The sequence below is a fragment of the Thermobia domestica genome, chromosome 9 (genome assembly GCF_964235325.1).
Source record: "Thermobia domestica chromosome 9, izTheDome1.hap1.1, whole genome shotgun sequence".
NCBI classification, from domain to species: Eukaryota; Metazoa; Arthropoda; class Insecta; order Zygentoma; family Lepismatidae; genus Thermobia; species Thermobia domestica.
Genome location: NC_137462.1, coordinates 171,313,149 through 171,338,302, shown reverse-complemented (window position 1 = coordinate 171,338,302; position 25,154 = coordinate 171,313,149). Strand labels below are relative to the sequence as shown.

At 38.3% G+C, this 25,154-nt stretch overlaps 2 protein-coding genes across 5 annotated transcripts in view; one reads left to right on the top strand and one right to left on the bottom strand.

The window, feature by feature from the left end:
- Positions 1 to 25,154, top strand: part of LOC145695210 (uncharacterized) — a 135,647-nt gene that overhangs the window by 19,501 nt on the left and 90,992 nt on the right. The window lies entirely within an intron of this gene.
- The window catches only part of LOC145695205 (N-acetylated-alpha-linked acidic dipeptidase 2-like), a 148,516-nt gene that overhangs the window by 75,243 nt on the left and 48,119 nt on the right, over positions 1 to 25,154 (bottom strand). For all 3 annotated transcript variants that reach the window (XM_081772192.1, XM_081772190.1, XM_081772191.1), the window contains exons 6-10: positions 21,987 to 22,176; positions 19,927 to 20,017; positions 18,812 to 18,996; positions 9,448 to 9,567; positions 6,606 to 6,688 (exon numbers count right to left, since the gene is read on the bottom strand). In XM_081772192.1, the coding sequence (XP_081628318.1) occupies positions 6,606 to 6,688; positions 9,448 to 9,567; positions 18,812 to 18,996; positions 19,927 to 20,017; positions 21,987 to 22,176 (669 nt within the window). The remainder of the gene's footprint in view (positions 1 to 6,605; positions 6,689 to 9,447; positions 9,568 to 18,811; positions 18,997 to 19,926; positions 20,018 to 21,986; positions 22,177 to 25,154) is intronic.

Below are 25,154 nucleotides of genomic sequence, written 5' to 3'. Positions count from 1 at the left end.
TATACCCCTATACACATAGTTTGTAATTCATAGCTAACGCGCATCACACTTCTGCATTATGTGAAAGATTTAGAGGCCTGAACCCTGACTTATAGCCGCCTTCGGATGCTTACGTCAGTAACTACTTACATATTAACTATGATGTGCATACAACAATAAAGAAACTTATTATTAGACATGTTATGTTGTGTCGGAAATCTATACAACTGCTATGTGCTTCCGTCCGTCTGTCGAAAAAAATGTCAAAAAAAAAAGTAAGAGGAAATTTGTGTGTGTGTGAGAGAGTGTATGTGTAATCGATTCAGCGTCCCAAGAATAGGTTCCATCTCCTCCGTTAACCCTCTCCGTTTTTAACGTTTATCGCCATAGAACAAAAACGGTAGCAGATAGCGACAAGCTGTTTTTTGCTGTCGATTCAACGTCTCAAGAGAACATACAATCACCGCCCGCAGGACTCTATCGAAACCAGAAGTGATTGAAATTTACTTGGTTCCACTTTCAACACTGATTTCTATAGCAGAAGTGGTAAGATATACATTGGGAAGCGATTAAAAAAAAAAATCGATTCAGCGTCCCAAGAATAGGTTCCATCTCCTCCGTTAACCCTCTCCGTTTTTAACGTTTATCGCCATAGAACAAAAACGGTAGCAGATAGCGACAAGCTGTTTTTTTGCTGTCGATTCAGCGTCTCAAGAGAACATACAATCACCGCCCGCAGGACTCTATCGAAACCAGAAGTGATTGAAATTTACTTGGTTCCACTTTCAACACTGATTTCTATAGCAGAAGTGGTAAGATATACATTGGGAAGCGATCTTTTTAAAAAAAATCGAAAAATCGATTCAGCGTCCCAAGAATAGGTTCCATCTCCTCCGTTAACCCTCTCCGTTTTTAACGTTTATCGCCATAGAACAAAAACGGTAGCAGATAGCGACAAGCTGTTTTTTGCTGTCGATTCAACGTCTCAAGAGAACATACAATCACCGCCCGCAGGACTGTATCGAAACCAGAAGTGATTGAAATTTACTTGGTTCCACTTTCAACACTGATTTCTATAGCAGAAGTGGTAAGATATACATTGGGAAGCGATCTTTTTTAAAAAAATCGAAAAATCGATTCAGCGTCCCAAGAATAGGTTCCATCTCCTCCGTTAACCCTCTCCGTTTTTAACGTTTATCGCCATAGAACAAAAACGGTAGCAGATAGCGACAAGCTGTTTTTTGCTGTCGATTCAGCGTCTCAAGAGAACATACAATCACTGCCCGCAGGACTCTATCGAAACCAGAAGTGATTGAAATTTACTTGGCTCCACTTTCAACACTGATTTCTATAGCAGAAGTGGTAAGATATACATTGGGAAGCGATCTTTTTTAAAAAAATCGAAAAATCGATTCAGCGTCCCAAGAATAGGTTCCATCTCCTCCGTTAACCCTCTCCGTTTTTAACGTTTATCGCCATAGAACAAAAACGGTAGCAGATAGCGACAAGCTGTTTTTTTGCTGTCGATTCAGCGTCTCAAGAGAACATACAATCACCGCCCGCAGCACTCTATCGAAACCAGAAGTGATTGAAATTTACTTGGTTCCAGTTTCAACACTGATTTCTATAGCAAAAGTGGTAAGATATACATCGAGATGCGATTTTTTTTTTTTTTTTTTTTTTTTTTTGTAATCGATTCAGCGTTTTAAGAATAAGTTCCATCTCCTGCGTCAAGTCTCTATTCGAACTAGAAAAGTGGAAATTGACCATTTTCGGTTTCAACTTTGATCGATATAGAATAGAAACGGTAACAAAAGCGATAAAGTTGTTTCTTTCGATGGATTCAGTGTCTCAAGGAAAGATACAATCTCTACCCGTAACTCTCAATTAAAACCGGAAGGGACAGAAACTTATATATTATTTCTAGTTTGTATCGATCTCCCTAAAGCAAACACGATAGGATATATGACATTTTGTGTGTGTGTGTGTAATTGAGTCAGCATTCCAAGAAAGATAATATCTCCACCCGTATTACTCTACTAAAAGCGGGTAGTAACAAGTATTACGAGTGCTAGTGCTGGTTTCACGTTGATCGTTATACAACATAAATGGTAAAAGATATCAATAAATGTTTCCTTGAAATCGATTCAACGTTTCAAGCGAAGATACCATCTTCATACATAACACTCAACTAAAACTAAAAATGGTAGAAACTTACTATTACCGGCCTCAATATTTATTTACATAAGGGAAAAACTGTGAACGATATCGAGAAGCGGTATTTTGGAATCTATTCAACGTCCGAATAATAGGTTTCATCTCTTTTATTAGCACTCTCTTGAAACCGGAAGTTGTACAAATAAACCATTTCCGGTTTTAACGTTGATAGCGATAGAACAAGAACTATAATAGATAACGCCAGTCGTTTTTTTCTTCTTTGGAATTAATTAAGCGTCTTAGGGGAAGATTCCATCTTCTATATCTCTTTACTAGGACCGGAAGATGTACTATTTTAATTCTGCTTTCGGTTTAAATAATGATCTCCATAAAGCAAAAATGTTAAGGGATATCAAGAGCATATAACTGACATACTTGGTAAAGTTTGGTTCATGTGAAATATTACAGATCAATTGGTGTATTTTAATAACATGAGTCAACATTTAAATCGACAAATAAACATATATGATAACATGGTAATGATAACAAACTAGTTCCAGTTGTCTGATTACTGAATGAAATGAAATGAAATTTCCTGTTTCACATCCCATGTTTATGCTCTGTAGGCTGAGAGAGACGAAAGCGAATGATTATAAGCGATTTGGTAGAATATCCATGTATGGGGAAACCCCAGAACCGCAAGAAAACCCACAAAACGAATAGTTGTCCATCACAAATTCATAGGTCTGGGATCGAACCAAGAACCTCTCGCAGCAGAGGTAAGAGCTCCACCACTGATCCACCGTCGCCCCTGGTTACTGAATGAGTACGAACGTTTGTGATATGTCACGACAAGTAATTAACACTTTCTGTTCCAGTGAGTGAAGTAACATAAGGAAAAGAAAGAAAAAAAAAAAAAAAAACATTAACGAAACTTAAACGAAGGCCGAAACTATTCAAGCACTAGTTTCTATGATTTCGTTTTCATTGTAGATCTCAAAAATCGTACAAAACGCAGGAATTTCACCAACCAATGTTTTGCAATTGTACCCTTATATACCAAATATCACTCATACTTAGAACTGGGGAGAGGGAAAATATAAATATGTTCACTTATAAATATATGAGGTTGTTGAAAATAAAAGCTTGATGTTTCAAAGTAATTATACATGTGATACATAATGAATTTCTGCTAATATTTCTCTTCTTCCAGCTCAAATAATCCAAGTCACTAAGGAGCGTAGCCATGGCAAGCGTATTTCTATTATTATGGTGCCTAGTTTGAGAACTGATTGATAGGTCAGAAGTAAAACATTCGCATACTGCTTTTGTTCTTGATGCTCTTTCTCCCTTTTAGCCCCTCTCCGGTTACGGGCCTCAGATTAGTGATGAGCGCAAGAGTCTTGGTCTTGCAGTTTTTGCAAGAGTCTTGCATGCAAGACCAAGACCAAGACCAAGACCAAGACCAGGAATCCCGATGCAAGACCAAGACCAAGACCATACCTGCAAGACCAAGACCAAGACCAAGATCATACCTGCAAGACCAAGACCAAGACCAAGACTCTTGCGCAAGAGTCTTGCACAAGTATGGTACTACTTGATTTTTTATAGAATGTAAAAAGGAAGGGGCAAAATCATTACATCTTTCACGTGAACTTCTTGGCTCCAGTAAAAATACCGCCGGAGTGAATGTATTCCCAGTAGTTTATGCAATCCATGTGAGTCGATCTGCTCCTGTAACATATAGCTACAGTATGTCGTTTTTTGAATCGGTTGTTCACGAGACGACCGATAGCATAATTCTATGAATTGTTACAAGCTATAATAACTTCAGTGTCTGATTTACTTTGGTCATCATTTGATCATTCACGACGGCCCATGATTGGATTTTGGGAAATCATACGAAGAATAGTTGTGTCCATAAGAAGTGGATAAGCAAAAATAAACTAGAGCATGTTATGGACACGGTAGCTCAGTGGCAGAGCGTGCACCTCTGGTACATGGGGCCCTGATTCGATCGCAGCTTGCGCTATGTGAGCTTCTTTGGTGCACAAACGCCCTGTGCGTGGGTTTTCCCGTTTCCCTTAGGCTCAGTGTAATAATCGTGGGACGTTAAAGTAATATTTCATTTCATTTCAAAACATATTAATGGTGTTCTTCTTCCAAAACTAAAGAAATGTAGTATTGAACATCGGCAATTCCGTACACCATAGATGTCGACTACATGGGTATGGCATTGGCTCTGAGGTTCAAGCATCCGTTGGAAATTTTTAATATGTACTTATAAAATTAATATTGAAATAACATTTTCATGACATTGACAAAAACTTAGCGAATGTGACCGCAAGTTTGATTTCATAGGTGGATGCTTATACGTTGGATAATTGTTTATCAATATAACTTATAGCCCCCTTAGGTATACGGCATATCTAGGATTCAACGATATAACATTATACAACAATAAATAATCTATATTCACAACTGAGAGTGATTTCGTACTTATTTCAAATAACTTGAAGTGTGATGCCGTTATTATGTATTTCTAATGTAGGTCAAAAGTATTGATATAAATTGAGTTTACACAAAAGTCATAGACAGTTGAGTCGTTTTCAGTTTTCACTCAAATTATTTTAAAATATTGGGGCCGCGGAGGCTCAATGGTAGAGCGTTCAGCTCTGGTGTTTGGGGTCCCGCGTTCGATCCCAGCCACCGCCAAGTGAACTTTGTGGTGGACAAACACCGTGTGCGTGGGTTTCCTCGGGGTTCTCCCGTTTCCTCCCACTTTCTTCTTTCCACCATTTTCATTCATTTTCATTATCACCGTCTCCTTTAGCCTTGCCGGCATAAGCGTGGGACGTAAAACTCACAAATTTAATTTCATTTCATATTCTAAAATATTAAGAGGTTTAATTATTATTATTTTAATTTTTTCTCTCTATTTTGGTCAATATTGCAAAACATATCATCATCGTCATAATAATAGCTATTCTGCCATTATTGGCATGTCACTTGCTGCAGCTGAGAAGCTTCGATGACTGTGGTCCTCAGCTAGTCTCTTCGTCTTAACGTAGCAATTTTCTGTCTTAATATCTTTCTTCAACTACAATCTCCTTCGCCCCCTCCCTCTAGCACGTCCCTCATAATACAGTTCCTCCTCAGCCAATGTCCTCCTCTTTATTACATCTAAAACTCTTCTTTTCTCCCCTACTGCTACTATTTCTAAAACCTTCGCATTCGTTTTCCGTTCAACCCAGCTGGTTCTCTCTTTTTTCTTCATGCCCACATTTCGAAAGTCTAACTGTTTCATCGTTTTTGCGTAATGTCCTTGTTTCTGTCCCATACAGTACATATTAGAATCAGTAAAACTAAATTTCAATATTTAATTGGGAGTTTGTTCAATACAAAGTGAGCTAATCGTGGTTAGAAAGAAAAAAATCTGACACCTTTAGAATGTAAAAATAATTTTGCAATTTATAGTATTTCAGTAATCTGTGCCGTCTTGGTTTTCTTTCATGCGTCTCACTGTCAGGGGTAGCCTCCCCAGTTTGGGAACCAGTGGAGTATTGGATCTGTTAAAACATATAAAAATATTACGAAATGTTGTGATTTATCTTATAAGTAGTGAAGCGTGATCACCCATTGAAAAAAAAAAGTAAAGGTCATCGCCTATGTTGTACAGTATCATCACACTTACACGAAGGTAAAATATATTACATTTAGAAACATACATTGTATTTCCCTCACTATTGACGCAATGTAGGATTTATTATCCCTTATATCCAGAGTAAAATTTACTTATGAAAATCATAGATTTCTTAAAAGCAAAACTTGCAAGACTCTTGCAAGCAAGACCAAGACTGGGTGTGCAAGACCAAGACCAAGACCAAGACCGAGGGTTCCAGTGCAAGACCAAGACCAAGACCAAGACCGAGGGTTCTAGTGCAAGACCAAGACCAAGACCGCATGTGCAAGACCAAGACCAAGACCAAGACCACCCGGGTCTTGGTCTTGGTCTTGCATTTGCTCATCACTACCTCAGATTGAGAGCTTATATTTGTCAGCTAGCACAGAGAAACTCGCAACTTGTAAGCTGCACCGTACATTCGTACTAGAAATTGACATTTATTTTGTAATCTTATTTTTATTTATGTTGTGGACCTAGAGATGTGGATGTTGGTTAGACCACTATTACACCCAGGTGCCCAATTATTCGCGTTGATGGATAAGGAAGTCCGTTAGCCTGGTCTATAACAGATTAACGAGATAATGAAAAACTCAGAAGTTCAGTAACGCAATGCCCTCTATGGTTCAGCTAATAAAACTTGTAAATAAATAAGCTAGTGTCCTGCCATCTGTTGGTGTGTAAGTTAAGCAGAACGATGTGCTCGGCGCTCTTTTCCGTCATTCCAACTGAACAGTTCTACTTCCTATAGGCTACAATATATAACAATTGTTATTGTCACACTTACCTCCACCCATTCAATGGACCCAATAAGACCATATTCCTCAGCTCCCCAACTACAAAACACAATAGTTCGACGAGGTTTCCAGCCTGACAACGACAAAGAAGAAAATACATGAACGTTAGAATAAAGCATTTCTATGTCCTATCTATCTATATCTTCTAAATAAATATGAAAATGACTATGTTCGTGACTGAATAACCGATCTCGATCAAATTTTCAACATAGATTAAGTTTGGACCTGGGATGGATTTTATCATTTCACTTTGATGGTGCAATTTGGGGGAGGGGGAGATATGTATGAAAATGATCGAAAATGACCGATATTAGTAGAATCCATAGTATTCGGGGTTGCTGAGATGAACAGTGCCATTTCCGATGCCATTTAAATCGAAATTCAGCTCCAACTTGCGGGAGGTGATATATATATATATATATGATCGAAAATAGTCGATATCAGAGAGCGCTAGTAAAAAATGACAGACAAACAGAAAATATCACTATTTCTTTAAAAAATATTCTAACCCATTGAACCGAGTAATTGACGCTAGTTACAAGTAGGCCTATTCGAATCTTTCATAATCGAATTAAATTCACAAGAAACAAACTGATGGTTCTGTTTATGATTCAACATAAATACAAGACATATAATACACCTGTTCTTTAAAGCTATCTATGTATACTTCTATACAGTAACGATGCTAGAGTAGAACAGGGTTGGGTGCCCCCCTCCCCTGATTGCTTTCCCAGACATGTTCTAATATAAGTCAAGTAAAATAAAAGTATTATTTTTGGTATACATAATAAATAAATAAATAAATAGCTGTCCTCTCAAAATGTCTCTGCTCCTCTGCTTGGACCCTCCCATGAAATTATAGCTGGCGTCGTCACTGCTTCTAATTATTTCCTATACTGTCGGTGACCATTGTCTGTATATTAATCACTTTTATGTTAAGTTTAATACTACCAGACATCCAAGAAAAGTACTACTTACAATTTCCATATTAATCGCGTTACAACAACAACGACAACAAAAATGTACCTAATAGATACCGATAAACTGTTTCTCAGGAGCTTAGCATACCGATATTCCTTTATGTATTTTATTCTTTCACGATTATACCTTGTCGGCTAAGGGAGACAATGATTAAAGCAAGTGAATGATAATGCATACATTGGTGGAATGAGAAAGTAGGAGGAAACAGGAGTACCCCGAGAGAAGCCACGAGCATGATGTTGTCCATTAGAAACTTATTTGGACGGGGATCGAACCAGGGACCCACGCACCAGAGGTAAGCACTCTACCACTGAGCCACCGTGCCCCTCCTTCGTGGCACGGTGGCTCAGTGGCAAGACACTGGTTGGTCACGTGACAAGACGGAGAAATGTTTTCTTGTCTCGTTCCCTAAATTTTGCAAAAGTTTCGTCTCATCTCGATTATCCAAGAATTCGATTCTCGGATATACTTGTCTCGTCTCGATTCTCGGAAAGCTATTCTCGTCTCATCTCAAAACTTTTCTCGCGTTGATTTGTTAGATTATGTACAAAATTTAACTCCTAATTTGTTTCTTAATTTCATCTAGAAGTTGCGTCTCAGAGATCTACGAAGGGTGCGATATAACAACATTTAAACGATATTTATAATTATAGTGTATTGTTCAATGACTTGTGTATATTTAAATGTAGAAAAATGCTCTTCGTTATGTTCGTACAGCTACATTATCAATTGAAGGGTAAGGGAAAAAAAACAAGGAATGTCCATGTGTGTGCTTTAACGGGTGCTTTCTCCTATCTGTTGGTGACTCTTGGTACTATTTGACTGTATATGCCATGCATGCGTAGATAAGAAATGTCCATGTAAAAAGGAGCAAAATAATTTACTAACCCTATTCATTTGTACGCGGTTTCAATATTAAAACGCCGTTTTCTCGAAAATCCAGTTTTGTGACATTCCTTCTTTTTTTCCGTTACCCTTCAATTTATAGTTCCTATATTATAAATCATATACCACTAAAATACGCATATTTCGGAAAAAATGAAATGAAATCTTTGAGTTTTACGTCCCACGGTTATGCCGGTGAGGCTAAAGGAGACGGTGATGATGAGAGATGAGTGAAATGGTGGAATGAAGAAAGTGGGAGGAAACGGAAGAACCCGAGAAAACCCACGAGCACGGTGTTTGTCCACCACAAAGTTCACTTGGCGGGGGCTGGGATCGAACCCTGGACCCCAAGCACCAGAGGTGAACGCTCTACCACTTTTTTTTTTTTTAAACTTCCTGACTTATTTTCTACTGCAACCACTTTTCAGGACTACTAGACACGACAGGGACACGAACACAGAAACATCGAGGACAGTTAAAATTCCACCCTTGCTACTACCACTGAGCCACCGCGCCCCCCCCCCGCATATTTCGGATCTAAGACTTGGGTGAACTAGTGTTGCCCATGACACTCGTAAAATTTGGGTGTCGTAACGATTATCGTCTCGAAAACGAAACGAAAATCGACATGTTTCTGGTATCCCCTCAAATTTGAAAATATAGTACTCTCATAGACAACAGTATCTTTCGTATAAAAAATTATCTTAGTTGCGTGCCCGGGTTCGATCTCTGCGGTCTCACATAAATGCAAGTAGATTTTTATTCATCTTTAACCATCTTCTATAGCCTTAGTCCTGAACATGGACATAGTAGTAATTGATGTAATTCGATTTTTAGTGGTAGTAGTAGTAGTAATATCGTAGTAACGCCTTTAGATTACAATTGCTTCTTGTAAAATATTGAAAAAGGCAAAAAAAATATTCCCAAATAGATAAACTGACGAAAACATTAGTTAATCACATATACCTGATTTTGCACGTTGTGCTAAGACTCTGACCGCTTCGAGGAAAGCAGTGGTTCCAGCTGAAGGATCCATAGCTCCATAGCCCCACGCATCACGATGATTTCCAAGTAACACGTAACGATCTGCAAAAAAAGGAACAGTTTCAGTTAAGCACGCAAATACACACAAGAACACACATAATTCAGGAGTTTGTTTTACCAAAATTCTTTATATATAAATAATTATCGTGTCTTTCCGCCTGGGAGATAAAGGATTTTCAGGAACTACTTGATGGATATCAATTGTGGCCAGAATATAGAGGTTCAGAAGTAAGGAATCGAGTTCGTTAGGAAAGGTGATATTCAAACCTGTGGTTGAAATAAACCATTTATGGTTTTAACGTTGACTACTATAGAGCAAAGCGGTAATAGGTAGCGAGAAGCAATTTTCTGACTCCATGGCCTATGGAACCCGAAGGTTCAATGCCGCATTCACAAAAGCTCTCCATTGATTTCTCTCCTTAGTCAACTCGATCCAGTTTCTACCTTTTATTCCTATTTATGCGAGATCCATTTTAATATTGTCCTCCCATCTGCGCCTAGGTCTTCCAAATGACCGTTTTCTGATTGGACTTCCAGTTAGAACTTCGAAAGCATTTGGTAAACAGTATAAATTATGCAGTTCCTTGTTATAAAATTTCCGTCATTTCCCATTCCCGTTCCTTTTGAGTCCGAATATTCGTCTCAGGTTCTTGTTCTCCAATACTTTCAATCCGCGTTCTTCCCTCAGAGTAAGCGATCATATTTTGCAACGCAACCATACAGGGCAACAGGTATGATCATCGTTTTGTATATTTTAAGCTTCAGCTTTCTCGACAGAATTCGAGACGACAAAATATTTAGAACTCAATACTAACACAAATTTCCTGCTTTTAGTCGACATTTAATTTCCTCGTGAATATTATTTTTGGTCTGCTAACTTTGATCATAGATATTTGAAAGTATCTACATTTTCGAGCCAATTTCCTACAATTGTAAAGCATCTCAAGAATACATTTTATCTCCATCGTTAACTCTCTACTGAAACCGGATGTAATGGAAATTCACTACAACTTCCGGTTCCATTAATAATTTACGAAGAGCATAAACTATAGCGAGAAGATTTTTCTTCTTGGAATCGATTTCCAGTTCAGGTGTTATCGTCTCTCATAACCCTCTATTCAAACAGGAACTGGCACGAATCAATCCTTCCAATTTTAACGTTGATCATTATACAGCAAAAACGCTAATAGATAGCGAGAGGAGGTTTTCAGCAAGCAATTAAGCGTCTCAAGAATATATTCCATCTCCATTCTGATCTCTCTTCTAAAACCGGAAGTAGTAGAAATCTATCACTACTCTCAGCTTCAATATTAATCGAGAATATATCACACCATGCAAATTAAATTCATTTACGTGATATACATATGCTACTTATTTTTTGTTTATTTCTTTCCCATCTAAAATAAACGTTCCAAATTAATGACGTAAATACTACTGATGTGTCCTTAATTCAAGTGAATTTTGTACTGAAAATAGCCATATTCAATGGAAACATCTGTTTAATGGGGGAAATAGATTTCATAAATTTTCATGTATAATTCCACTAATTATACTTTATTAAGTATAAACTAAGGAATAAAAAAATAGTAAATATTTCTCAAGGTAAAACAAAACGTATGGTTCACCCAAAAGATAGTTTTTCAATTTTTACTTTAACGTGTTTCTTATTATGGTGGTTTCTCCCATTATCTTCTCATGTATCAAAATGGTTACTGAACTGGAAATATCGTTAGGCAACGTGGGCGATTGGGAGCAGGAAGCCCAACGTGGGACATAGTAGTTAAAATGAGTGTAGCAATTTTTGTAGAATTAGCTGAGTCTTCAATCTAGACAACAGCTGAGTGTCTCAATTTTTCTAGAATTAGCTGAGTCTTCTATCTAGACAACGGCTTCGATGTCTCATTCCACTCTTCAACCTAGAAAAACATACCAGTGTCTTTATTAGACAAAGAGTAGTACTTATGAAAGAGTGCAAAACACACAACCTCGCCAGTTTCCTAGCGTAGAGCGGAAAGAGAGGATGATCTTTGGTCATCCAAAACGCTTGGACTGAACTCTTCTTTGACAGGCTCGAACGTACCAGCCTTTGGAGAACTACCGTAAGTGTGGAAGATCCCACGCCAGATGAGTTCAAATCTGAGATATCTAGAAGATATAATCCATCCAGAACTAAAATGGTAGAGCGGAGTTTCGTATTTTCCGAATAATTATCACGTAGTTGGATGGTATCTTTGATTGTTCATGTGTGGTTTATTTAAATCGTTATTTGACGTCTGTTGGTTGTCTCCGGAAATTGATTAATGTGAGGTTCTTATATATTGTGTAAATGTTAAGGATGAGTTGGAAAAAGAAGCCTTGTTCCATTATAATATGGACGATTGTTTATTATTAATTATCCTCATTAACTATATACAGGGTGTTCCAAGAAAATCCTGACAAACTTTGCATACGTCTTCAGGACCTCAATACAAGAAACAAGTTTATCTCCAACTTGATCGAGAACCCTTCTGATCTCTACTTTACTATTTTGTCCCACAAATTTACCTTTCGCCGCCCAGATTTACTATTCTGACATACAAATTTGTCATTTCTTCCCCCCAAAAAGCATCCGATCATGTCACTAGTAAAAACTACCTACGTTTACATAAAATGGTAATTGCATGTTCTATACTTATTTGAGGACAAAGAATACAAAAGAATTAACTATCTTTTCGTCTTATCTGTTCGTAGGGTCACGACAAAAATAACCTCAAAGTTGGAGTCTTTGAAGTGCTGCTTACGTCAATTTAAAAGTGCCCACACTTTAATACATTTCTAGTTGCATTTTTTATACCCATTTGAGGGGGTTGAATCCAGTGGGACGATTTGAAGAAAACACGAAAAATAATCTCAAAGTATGTGTTTTGTAGTATCACTTATACTTATGTCAATGGTAAAATTGTCCACGCTTCGTTTTATTTTTAATTGTACTTTTATAGTGGCTCAGTGGTAGAGCGTTCACCTCTGGTGCATGGAGTCTCTGGTTCGTTCCAAGCTCGCGCCAAGTGAACCTTTTGGTGGATAAATATTGAGTTCGTGGATTTCCTCGGGGTTCTCCCGTTTCCTCCCACTTTCTTCATTCCCCAATTTATTCATCATCGCCGTCTAATTTAGCCTACCGGGCATAATCGTGGGACGTAAAACTCAAAAGATTGTTTTATACTTTTTATGAAGAAAAAAGTGTGTGTTGCCTATATAGTTAAGTAATGGTAGGATATGTATATTAAGTACGTATGATTTGTACGACATATTGAATTAATTTCCTTGTTTATGCACAGTAAAAATGGTTGTGTTAATTCAACTCAATTTTAACACAGGGCAGTGGTTCCAGCGTGACTACCACTATGCGGTGTTAGTTCAACACATACCCCGCGGTGTTGGCGTTTAACACAGGGAGTGCACACAACCGGTGTTGAGCCGTGCCGTAAGCATTAATGAATCACAAAATTACTCTCCCAAAATATGTTAAATTGCCTGTATGCGTAATGTTTACATTATGCTGAGTCTAAAAAAAAAACACTTTAAACAAGTAAAAAAAAATGTAGGGGCCTACTCCAGTGGCAGGGAGGCACGACCGACTTGGCCACGGAGGCGATGAAGAAGCCATCGCTTGTAGAGGGATGAATTGTTGCGGTCTTTTGAATTTGGCTAATCAGAGTGCTCTTTTAAGCCGCGTATATTCGACGATAACCGTTCGGGATAAGATAAATTCTACTCGCCATGTAGACCTAATTTTATAACAAAATGACGACTGTCTATTTACTTTATTTTATAGTTCTTCCATATTCACTTTCAAATGATCGGCGCCAGTTGCCATCTAATAAAGTTGATACGTTTGTTGCTTCTAGTACACAATCGCTTAGAAAAAGAAGCAATAAATGCATCAAATGTGGGAGATGAATTTAGAACACCTAAATCACACATGCCTAGCACATCTTGTGCTGTTAGGGTTTCTTCAGAAACATTATGTAAAACAATTGAAAACACATCGCGCTGTTTGCATTTTGAAATTTTGCGTATACCTGGATTTGTTTAAGTATTTCTTTCTGCTGTGTTTGTCTGCAGCTTCAATTTATAAGCCTTTATAATTAGATGCCCAACATATTTGGCAATCACGCAGAAAACCACACCGAAGATTCTACACTTGTGTTAATTTAATACACAGGCTGTGTGTCATTTCAACTACCGGCATTTGACACACAACTCCAAATGGAAAGTGAGTTGTTCCAACCACTTGTTTGTGTTATATTTTAACACAATCGTGTTAACACATAGGCATGTCGTTGAAATAACACAATGATTTTTTACAGTGTGATCAATAAAGGAAATATGTATATCCCAACTTTAAGGTCATTTTTCTCGTGACTCCATGGGCAGATAGTTCCGTTGAATTCAGTGTCCTGAACTTAGTATAAATAGTGTAATTAGAAATGTATCCAAGCGTAGGCACTTTTATTATTCACATAAGCAGTACTTCAAAGACTTTAACTTTGAAGTAATTTTAGTCCTGACGCCATGGATAGACAACTTCTAAAATATAGTTTGTTTGGTTTAAGCGTCCGGAAATTAGCATAGAAAAAATTAGAAATATATCCAAGCATGAGTAGTTTTTACTAGTGACTTTAGTGCATGTTCTTTACCGTTCCTTCTGCCACTCGCACCAAATTTACCATTATTCTCACCCAAATTTACCATTCTGCATCCAAATTTTATTCCCTTACACCTACGGGGGCCGCGGTGGCTCAGTGGTAGAGCGTTCACCTCTGGTGCTTGGGGTCCCGGGTTCGATCCCAGCCCCCGCCAAGTGAACTTTGTGGTGGACAAACACCGTGTGCGTGGGTTTTCTCGGGGTTCTCCCGTTTCCCCCCACTTTCTTCATTCCACCATTTCATTCATTACTCATCATCACCGTCTCCCTTAGCCTAACCGGCATAACCGTGGGGCGTAAAACTCAAAGATTTCATTTTTCCCTTACACCTACCTTCCCATAGAAGGGGTCAGGGGTGCCCATCCTCCCCAAAGCTGATGGCGCACTCCCCCCAAAACTAATAATCTCTTCCCTCCTCAAAACTCAAGTCCTCTAAAAACAATTGCCCAGTGTAGCAGTAGTTTTTATAGTACTAGTAATTGTTATTTTTGTTGTTGTTTTTATTTCCTGTAGTAGTATTATAGAATGCTTGTAGTAGTAGTAGGGGCAGTAGTAATTATAAAAATGGCATTACTTTTATTAGTAGTCTTGGTAGTGTACAATACTAAATATGTTCTATAAGGATATTGAAGGGTATAAAAACTTATACACACTGTGTATGGCACAGGTATTCTTTTTTTACAATTAGTAGTATTATTTTTTTCTTTACAAAATATTGATATAATTCCCTTGTACATGAAAACTAAGATGCAAGTTACAAGTTATTGAGTTTGATACCAAAAGAAAATGTCATCCTCGAAATTAGCCTACACAAAGAAGTGATATCCAACAAAAAACATTCCTGTAAAAGAACCAAGTACGAGTGGCTTTAAAAAGAATTGAAATCACAAAAATAGGCGCCAAGTTCTGGTGGACAACAGTTACAAACACTCGCTGGCTCACTTCAAATTTAGATTTGAAACTTGGCTGTTGTCTGTATGGTTACCACTAGCTCACAATTATGTCAAACTACTTTATAATTTTCAACAGACAACATAGGCAAGTTTCAAATCTAAATTTGAAAGTGATTCCTTGAGTGTTTGTAACAGTTGTTCACCAGAACTTGGCGCTCATTTTTTTGATTTCACTTCTTTTTAAGGCCGCTCATACTTTTTTTTTTTTTTTTTTTTTTTTTACAGGAACAATTTTGTTGGATTAACCCTTTTTGGAACTTTTGGTACAATTTGTACCATATGCGTTTTTCATGGTACATTGCGTTATTTCTCTTCCATTTGAGCTTTTTCGTCCGTTTTTTTTTTCAAGTCCAGAGGCACTGTAGAAGACATTACGTATGGTTTCAGACCTTCCTGCGTCGAGACATAGGAGGTGATGACGTCATAAGTCTAAAATTTGTATTTTCGTGTAATACTTTTTGGGGGGGTTTATGTAAAGTATTTTTGGCGGGCTTATTTTTGCACGTAGACGATTGAAATTTTGCACAAACATGCAGTCTACGGAGTACTATTTACCAGATCATTTTTTCAGATTTCTGCGTTAAAACAGGGGGGGATCCAGAGGATCAAAAAGTTGAAAAAAGGGATATTTTTACCCCAAAATCCCGTTTTTCCTCATTTTCCCGCCTTAGATACATGATGGAAACAAGTGAATGGTACCGCCTAAAAGGCAGTTCTATTCTGAAGAGAATAATGTGCGACACATGGCCCTAGGGTAATTAGGGAAGTGTCAGGGAATTTTTATCAAAATATACTTCTGTATAGGAGAATTTTGGACATTTTCGGTATTATTTTTTGCGGGCTTATTTTTGCACCTAGAAGATTGAAATTGTGCACAAACATTCAGTCCACCAAGTAGTATTTACCAGATTTTTTAGATCTCTGCGTTAAAACAGGGGGGTACAGGAATCTAAAAGTTGAAAAAAGGATATTTAGATCCAAAAAATCCCGTTTTTCCTCATTTTCCCGCCTTAGATACATGATGGAGACACGCGAGTCATACCGCCTGAAAGGCAGTTCTATTCTGAAGAGAATGATGTGCAAAACATGACCCTAGGGTAATTAGGGATGTCTCAGGAAATTTTTTACCTGAGATCATGGTGTTTTACGGTAATTTGGGGCATGGTGGGAATTCCTGATAAAATTTCTCCCGCCCATGGTATTTAAGATAGAAACTTGAAATTTGGCACACACATTCAGTATACCAAGTACTATTTATCAGATTTTTTTAGATGGCTACGTTCACACAGGGCCGCTCCAGAGGGGCCCAAAATTTTCCCTTTGACATCATTTTTCCCGCTTCTGGTATATGGTATGAGCATGCAAGTGGTATCATTTCAAAGCCAGCTCTATTCTGAAGAGAATGAGGTATGAACCAGTGTGCGAATTGAAAAATTTTCCCAGGGGGGGATGAATTTCACCCATATGCGCACCCAGTCCTTCCCCCATATATATATATATATATATATATATATATATATATATACACTAACAAGTACAAAACAGTTGAGATGTGAGATCTTTCATAAATTTTCACTCAAGTAATATTTAGGTTAGCTACGCAAAGTAGACCTACTTATCTTTATGTCCACTTAAAAATACTCCAGAGGGGGAAAAGGTTATCGTTGCCAGGGATAAAATTTTCCTTCTCCAGGGTGGGAAAGATTTTTGTCAGGGAGGGAAATCCCTGGCATCCCCCCCGCCAATTCGCACCCTGGTATGAACCATGATCCTAGGATAAATAGTGACGATGCAGTAGCTGCTTGACTGAAAGTCTAAAAAATAGCCCCAAAACCCAAGATCTCTTAAGGGTTAAATTATTACTGGTTGTGGTGATGACATTAACGTACCCTTGATGTCCTTTATAGAGTAATAATTTTTTCTTTGCTCACTCGACAAAGCAAATTTGTCTACAATATCGCTGTTGGGAATGCATTCTAAAATGTCTTTTTCGGAAGAAAGGACAAGCATGTCGGAGAGCCATACATCTCCCATGCTGCTTCTTAGTCGATTTTTTACATCTTTACTTTACTCATAATCCTCTCTGCTGAACAACTCGTTGCTGGTAATGACAGAAGTATCTGGTATAATATTGTTAGGTATGGAAAACCAGACATATTCAACAAACACCTGTAAGGCCTAATGAATCCTTTCTTCACCCACTGATCCAGTGATCTTTGTTTGGCCATTTTATCGTCCATTACTTACACCATCAGATTTGTCCTCACAAGAATCTTGGAAGTCGTCTTCATTATTTTCACTCTAACTCCCGTCACTCGAGCAAAGTACATCGGCCAAATCAATGGTCGGGTAGCTTACTTTGTACAATTTACTAAACACATTAACTTCTTCACAAAGTTCTTCACACTCGATGCCATAATACTCACACAAATCACTGACAAGAACCGGGCTTAGAGTACCATTCATGCTCCCAGCAGAAAATGGATAAATTACCTACACAAAGCGATAAACCGACCAGCCATCCTTTCATATAGCAACTTGCGCGGTACTTCATTCATAGAGTTTCTAAGCAGGGGGTAGGGGGATTCATTCTCGAGATTTAAAAAAAAAATCGCATCGTGTTCCAATGTTATTCTGACGACAGCAAAAATACTTATTCGACATTACAGTAAAATTATTCCCCAAGTTTTTTATTCCCTCCAATTTTTATCTCGATGGCACAACTTGCGCCATTCATCCCTCCTGTGGGCGGCCCTTCTCTCTTAAAACGAATCAACCTCCCCTTTCGTACGGCTACTTGCGCGGTACTTGATTCATCGAGTATCGAAGCAGGGGGTACGGGGGGCTCACCCCGGAAAATTTTTGAAAATTAGCTTCTCAAAATCGTGTTTTAATACTATTCCGACAGTAAAATTGCTAGTTCGAAAGTAGAGTAAAATCCCCCCCAAAATTTTTGTCAATGGCGCACCTTGCGCCATACATCCCCCCTGTGGGCGGCCCTGGATGGGGTAACCCTCGCACGGGTGGCTAACCATCCGCGGCTAGCAAAAAAAAAATCCAAATTTTATATTTTGTTCCACAAATTTAACCTTTCTCTCCCAAATTTATCGATCTCATAGTACGATTTAAAATGAAAAATTGTAATCCCAAATAATGTCATGGGCACAATCTGCACCATAAAACTCCTGTGGTCACCCCTGTGTATACTATAACCGTTCTAACACTTGAATAGCAGGTAAAGGTCAACCAACATATATTGAAGGACATAAAGATAGGAGACAAAGTGTGTCTCCTACTCGAACATGCCATGGGGTGAGTGGTCAAAATGAATATATGAAGTATGCTTGTACTAGTACGTGCTGCTGTGTTTCGGATTTATTACTCAGACGTCTAAGTCCTACACTTAATTTTTAATGATTTTTCAAAAGCGTCGTTTGTATACACGAATATGTAATAATAATAATAATAATAATAATAATAATAATAATAATAATAATAATAAGAAGAAGAAGAAGAAGAAGAAGAAGAAGAAGAATATTTATTATTATTATTATTATTATTATTATTATTATTATTATTATTATTATTATTATTATTATTATTATTATTATTATAACAGAGCAGAAAATGCATAATACCAAATTACCTGGCTCAACATATCCCGTTATCTGTCCAATGACGTTGTAGTTAACACTGCGCTGCAAACGGTTGTGTACCGATAGTCGGATTGTTTTGACGGATGTTCCATCTTTGAATCCAGGGCCCAGTCTGTACGTAATGTTAGGGATTCCTCCAATCCACTTTTCTGGTGCGGGATCTCCACCTAATAGACTAAATAAAACTAACAATTAAAAATTCAGTTTCATGGTTAACACTAGTTTATTCAAACCTTAAATCTTACTGTTTTAGTATTAAACGTAATTCATACTACAGAAACTAATATAAATAAAATAAAGAGTTTGTTTGTATATTTGTCTGTCTGCCTGTGAGCGGCCTGGGGACCGAGAATTACCAAAATTTGGTCACGGGTAACTTGATTCAGGCTCCAGATCAAGACGAAGTTTTTTTTTTTTTTTTTTTTTTACAAATTTCGAACTAGGGGGGTCTCAAGGGGGCGTTTACCGGGACATGTAAAAGTAGTAGAAGATGACCAATATTAATGCCGATGAGCGATATTAGTGCCATCAAAGCGCTCGCCAAGTGTGAACTACATAATGTAAATCGATTTCTTCATGCGGAACGGCATAATACAGTCACGATTCACCGTCAAATGACCTAGGAATATGATAGGAATTATATAAGTGATTGCTATATGTACAACTGCTACAAAGAGTTTAAAGAAAGATTTACCGTCGTTCAACAATGAGAGCAGCCAAGGGTAGAAAATTATTGGATAACCTTGTTGGACGCGTGAATTATGTACTTCGTGAAAAGGGTACATATGGTTTCTGAGCGTGAATATGGTTTCTGAACTATCTGATCTTGGAATTTAAGGGAACTCAACAGCTACGTGGAGAAAACGAACTACAAAGTATATCAGGTAGTTCACACTTGGCGGGTGCTTCAATTGCAGTCGCTGTTTCTTTACGCTCGTTACTCTGCAAGACAGAACGGCAGAGTCTGTCTTGGTGTGAGGGAATGTGCAATCTCCAATGGACATATTTACCTTATCCATGTTTTGCAATCTCACCGGAAGTCTAAAAAAAAAAAAAAAAAAGACCTCATAGTTAGAAATGTTATACTTATTTGATTTATACTTACTCCAAGATTTTCTGAGCGTCAGACCATCCGATGGGTTGACTCGGAATTACAGGAAGAGGTGCTTCGTCTACAGGAATTCTATATGCCTTTTCTGAGGATAGAAATAATATATTGTTAATTGTTGTACAGAAATCATTTTTTTATTTTACTTTAAAAACATATTCATCAGTATGCCCTTAAGACAGACGCAACTATAAAATTCGTTTTGTATTAAAAGTGCATGGTGTTACAATTAACACAAATAACTGGCTATATAACTTATACTGAGTAATGTGTGATCATCACATCTTAACTTATCCCAGTTGTATGTCATTTCTAGCTTTCTAGACTGGAGTTCGATTTCTCTTAATTCAAGTAGCTCCCAATCGTTTCACGCCAGTACAAACAATTATGTGATCCTAATGGGGAACTACCCCGGTACTAAGCATGTGAAAGACATACTCATTAACCTAACTTATATGGTCAGTGGTTCAGTATATGGTCAGTGGTTCAGAATGTACTATGGATTTCTGATAATCTTCTTGAACTTGAATGACATATTTTACCATCTAAAGTTAATATTCGCACTGAAATATGGTACATTACAATTAACTATATTAATTATATTCACCTGAACTTGGTATAGCATTCTATTAAAAAAAAACAAACGCTTTTTGAATCTATGGCTGTAGTAAGAATATTAGTACTACCTCCAAACGTGGCAGTAGTATTACCTCCAAACGTGATTGAATCAACTGAAGGACAACTCGATAAATGAATTCCAGAAACATTTCTAACAACTTTATTGAAGTCTGTAGCTGCCGAAGGAAATTTACTTTGGGGGTGAATGTAATGTGAACTCTGTTACTGAATGTTGCTTGAGAAATATTACTTCACATACGTATAGTTGTTGGGATTTGTTCATTGGAGGCCACACATCCCACACACTAAAAGATGACTGTTCAATTGTTGTGAAGTAGCGAGCGTGGAAACTTATTAAGTGTGAACTACAAGCGCTCGCCAAGTGTGAACTACATAATGTAAATCGATTTCTCCATGCGGAAGGGCATAATACAGTCACGATTCACCGTTTATTTTCAGTTTAACGTCCCGAGATTATTCCCTTTAGGCCAAGGGAAATGATGATTAAGACAAATGAATGATGAAGGAAGAATCAGTGGAATGAGAAAGTGGGAGGAAACAGAAGAATCCGAGAAAACTCATGGACATGATGTTATCCATCACAAACATACTTGGCCGGGATTCGAACCAAGAACTCCACGCAGCACCAAGCGCTCTACCACTGAGCCACCATGTTTCCCAACATTCCTTCCTCATGAATTCTTGAGATTCATATTGACCTACTTCCTGCCAAAGCACTTGAGTTATTTCTTGAGTTAGTATTTTCTAATGAAATGTGTATGTGTACATGCTAATCCCATTTGCTTTTGATTGATATTACGAGAAATGATATTGGTTCAGATACAACTAATTATATTACGTAAACGTTGTTTGATGGGAAGGTTCAGTGCTTACTTGTCATGTGTGCGCGCAAGTGTACGTATGTAGGAGTTGGGCTATTTTAAAGGGGGAAGGGTTACTCCCAATTTCAACACCAAGTGTATATCCGACATGAACAACATACAACTTAGCATAGGATCCAAATAACATTTTCTGCTCCTCTGTAGCCGCGCAGTTAACACGGGTGCTTTCTTCGTGTATGGTTCCGCGTTCGGTTCACAGTGGAGTATCTCCCTCAGATATAAATTCAAGTGGTGGCTCGGGTCACACTTTAAGCATTTCCCGTCTTACATAGTTTCAATGCTAGAAAGGAACGTTAAATTCCAACATTCAGTTTGAATCACCAATCGGAAATTGATCTTTTGTGTCTTTTGCACCAAAGATAAAGGATCTCTGTACAAGTTCCAATCAAACTCAGATTCTACATACTGAATCTCTTTGAAATTTGTTATTTTTTCAACAAGCTGAGTTATTGTCATATTTCTTTCCGCTTACATTATACTTAAGCAACAAATCATCATTTAGGCAAAATATTATGATTGATACAGTTAACCACTCACCAAGGGATGGCCAATTTGGTGTTAGAGGATCTCCATGATGAATAAGAACGCTCCCACGCTGCATTCCCGTTCCAGGCAGCCATATTGTATTGGGGTAGAGTTCCTTGGGATCTGTTCCATTCTGAGCCACATCCCTTGGATCGGAAAACAGTATCACTCCAAGAGCCCCTCTCTCAGCAGCGTGTTGTACCTGTTAAAGAAGGAGAAGGATAACGTTTCTGGTGAGACAGTGGATTTATCTCGTATTCTCTTCTTTGTGTAGTTCGATTTGGGATTTTTTTTAGCTATGAGTTCCATTTGTAACCCACGTTTATTATATAAATTCGAATGATGTAGATATTTATAAGCAGTATGTGCGTCACTCTTAGGATTATTTGATAGGGTATTGTGAGACAGTGTTAGAAAGTGTGTGTTACCGTTGGAAGAGAACAAACAATTGATATAATCTGCTAATTAATAGTCTATTTTTCACATACAGTATACGTAAATAAACACACAAATAAATCAATAATGTTCCAGCAGAATAAAAACATGAACTGTGTCAAATTGGTAATGAATGAACGACATATATAGCACTGCGGAGAACAGGGTTGGGCAGGGATACGGGGGTATGGAATTAGTAACAAGTTGAATAATTGATTCAGAAAAAGTATCCATTATATCGTGAAAAGCAATGAAGTTATAGCTATGTATTACTGCAACTGTTACTTTCTTATCCTATGTACTACTACTAATATAGTAGTATTATTTTCACTAATATTAACATTAAAAGTCTCGTGCCATTACTATGGGCATTACTATCTCATACCGGAATGCCTTTGAGCAAGAAATAATGTACTGACATCCAAAATAAGTATTTCTGCAACTATCATCTTTGAATTGTAAAATACCTCTCCCTCGGATCCCCCGTGTTTGTCACACATCCGCTATCTTGAAAACGGTTCTGGACGCTCCACTTTGCATCGAAAAGTATGCTTATCAACCAAATTTTATATTGCTGGTCCCGAGACGTCACTTTCGGTCAAAGATCAAAATTCATTTGTTAATTTCTGTATAGACCGTCTAAGTTTGTATTCGATACAAAATCAAATTATTAATTTGCCATATCTTTACTATTGTAACATGTAGTAAAAAACATGTATTGGAAAAAAGTGTCAGCACAGGTCTCGGTGGGCAAGGGAATAGAGCATCTGGCTGCAACGCAAGGAAGCCGGGTTCGGTTTCCAGGGTGATCAGAACCGGACGAATTTCTCGTCGTTTCCACACCTAGAGCCTCTAGGGTCCACTCAGCTTCGAGAGAATGTGCGTAACTGGGGACAAGGAAAGGAGATTTTAGCACCGTGTTGACTCTCACCTCTTCCGTATCCCCCTCTACATCCCTTTATGAACATGGAGGTTCGCACGAGGGACATTTTCACCTCCATCAGCGGTCATTATTTTGTTTCAAACCATTTACTAACCCTAAAGGTAATTGCTGGAAATATAAATTCAGAGCAGTCGCTCATAATTGTTTTACTTTCCAATTTAAGTACAAACAGCAGGTAGGTAAGTCCGATTAAATGGTAGCCTGCGAGGTTCTGAACAAAGTTGGAAAGGTTGCTGTCCGTGCCATATATAATGCTACCTCTGACGTTAGTGTAGTTCTGTTCCATTGGTTTACTTTTGTGACACGTGTGTTTTCAGAAAGTAAATGTATTCAATGCAGGAAATTGCTGAGATGGTGAACTCCTTTTGATACTCATGGCACGATTCAAAACCATAGGCAGTTTGGCGGACAGCCCCGTGATAGATGACCACGAAGTGTAATTTCCTGTACCATGAGTATTGATGTGGTTGCGAAGGTGACAGTTCGGAACAATCAACACGGAAAATTGCACAAGAGGCTGGCGTCAGCCATATGTCTGTCTCTAGAATTTTGTCACTTGAGCAATATCATCCTTATAAGATGCATCTGGTACAGGAGTTACATGGGGATGACACAGGCAGAAAAACAGACTTCTGTGGATTGTTTTGGCAGACACGAGTACAGCATTCTATCTAGAGACTTTCCTCTTATTCATCGATGAGGCTACTTACCACCTTAACGGTACAGTCAGCAGACAAAACACTGCGTATTGGTGTATTGGTTTAGTGATACCTTCCACATAATAGTGGGACACACCATCAAATTGATCCTCGAGTGCTTTATTTGCCAAGTACGTGACAATGTTTTATTTGGCTTCGTTTTCCTTTCTGACAGATTAATATGAGACAAATACCCACAAAATCTGGAGATAACGTTGCAGCCGTACTTGAGTTGAGTTGAGTTGATTTTAGTTTAGCGTCCCGTTCAGCAGCGAGGCTATATGAGACGTGGACCTACTGATTAACGTGGAATCCGAACCACATGAGCTCCCGCCGGGAATCGAACCCGGGTCTCCCACGCCAAAGACGCGTACGCTAACCAGCCGTACTTGAATAACGTGTCCTTGTCATCGAGGCGTTTATTTTAGTTTATTTTATTTCCATGGCGCACTGCTACATTACGGCCGTACAATAGGACAGTAGCTAATTAGGTGCTTCCAGGTCAATGGTTTGAAGGGATCCATTAGAATTGCCACCCAGGTCACCTGACATAACGCCACTAGACTTTTAGTTGTGAGGGTTAAGTCAGCTGTGTATCAAACCAGACCCAGAACCGAGGATCATTAGAAGAATATCATGCACGTGTGGTAGAAATAACACCTGAACATACCTCGACGAGTGTGTAGTAATGTACAACACTATACCCTGGCCGGTGAACGATGATTTCTGACAGCTTTGGACAAGGCCAAGGCGAGCGAGCAGAAGACAGCAGGTCAACCAACTTCAGGCTCAGAACCTGTTGCGTCTCCATGGTAACCATCGCACATTGCCAAACTTTCACTCACCCCCTCTCACTCTCAACGAGAAAGCAGACGATTCTCCCCTTGCGCGAGAAACACATAGCAATACCGCACTCCTCAGTTGTCCTCGCGAGCTGAGCTGTCAGAAATCATCGTTCGCCGGCCAGGCAGTATATTCACACGTGCTACCAACAGGAAAAAAAAAAAAAAAAAAAACAGTTTGAACACCTGTTGCAGTAGTGCCCAGGAGTATTGCGTCTGGAAATGTGTATTGTGCGTGCATGAGTATTGTGCGTGCGTGCGT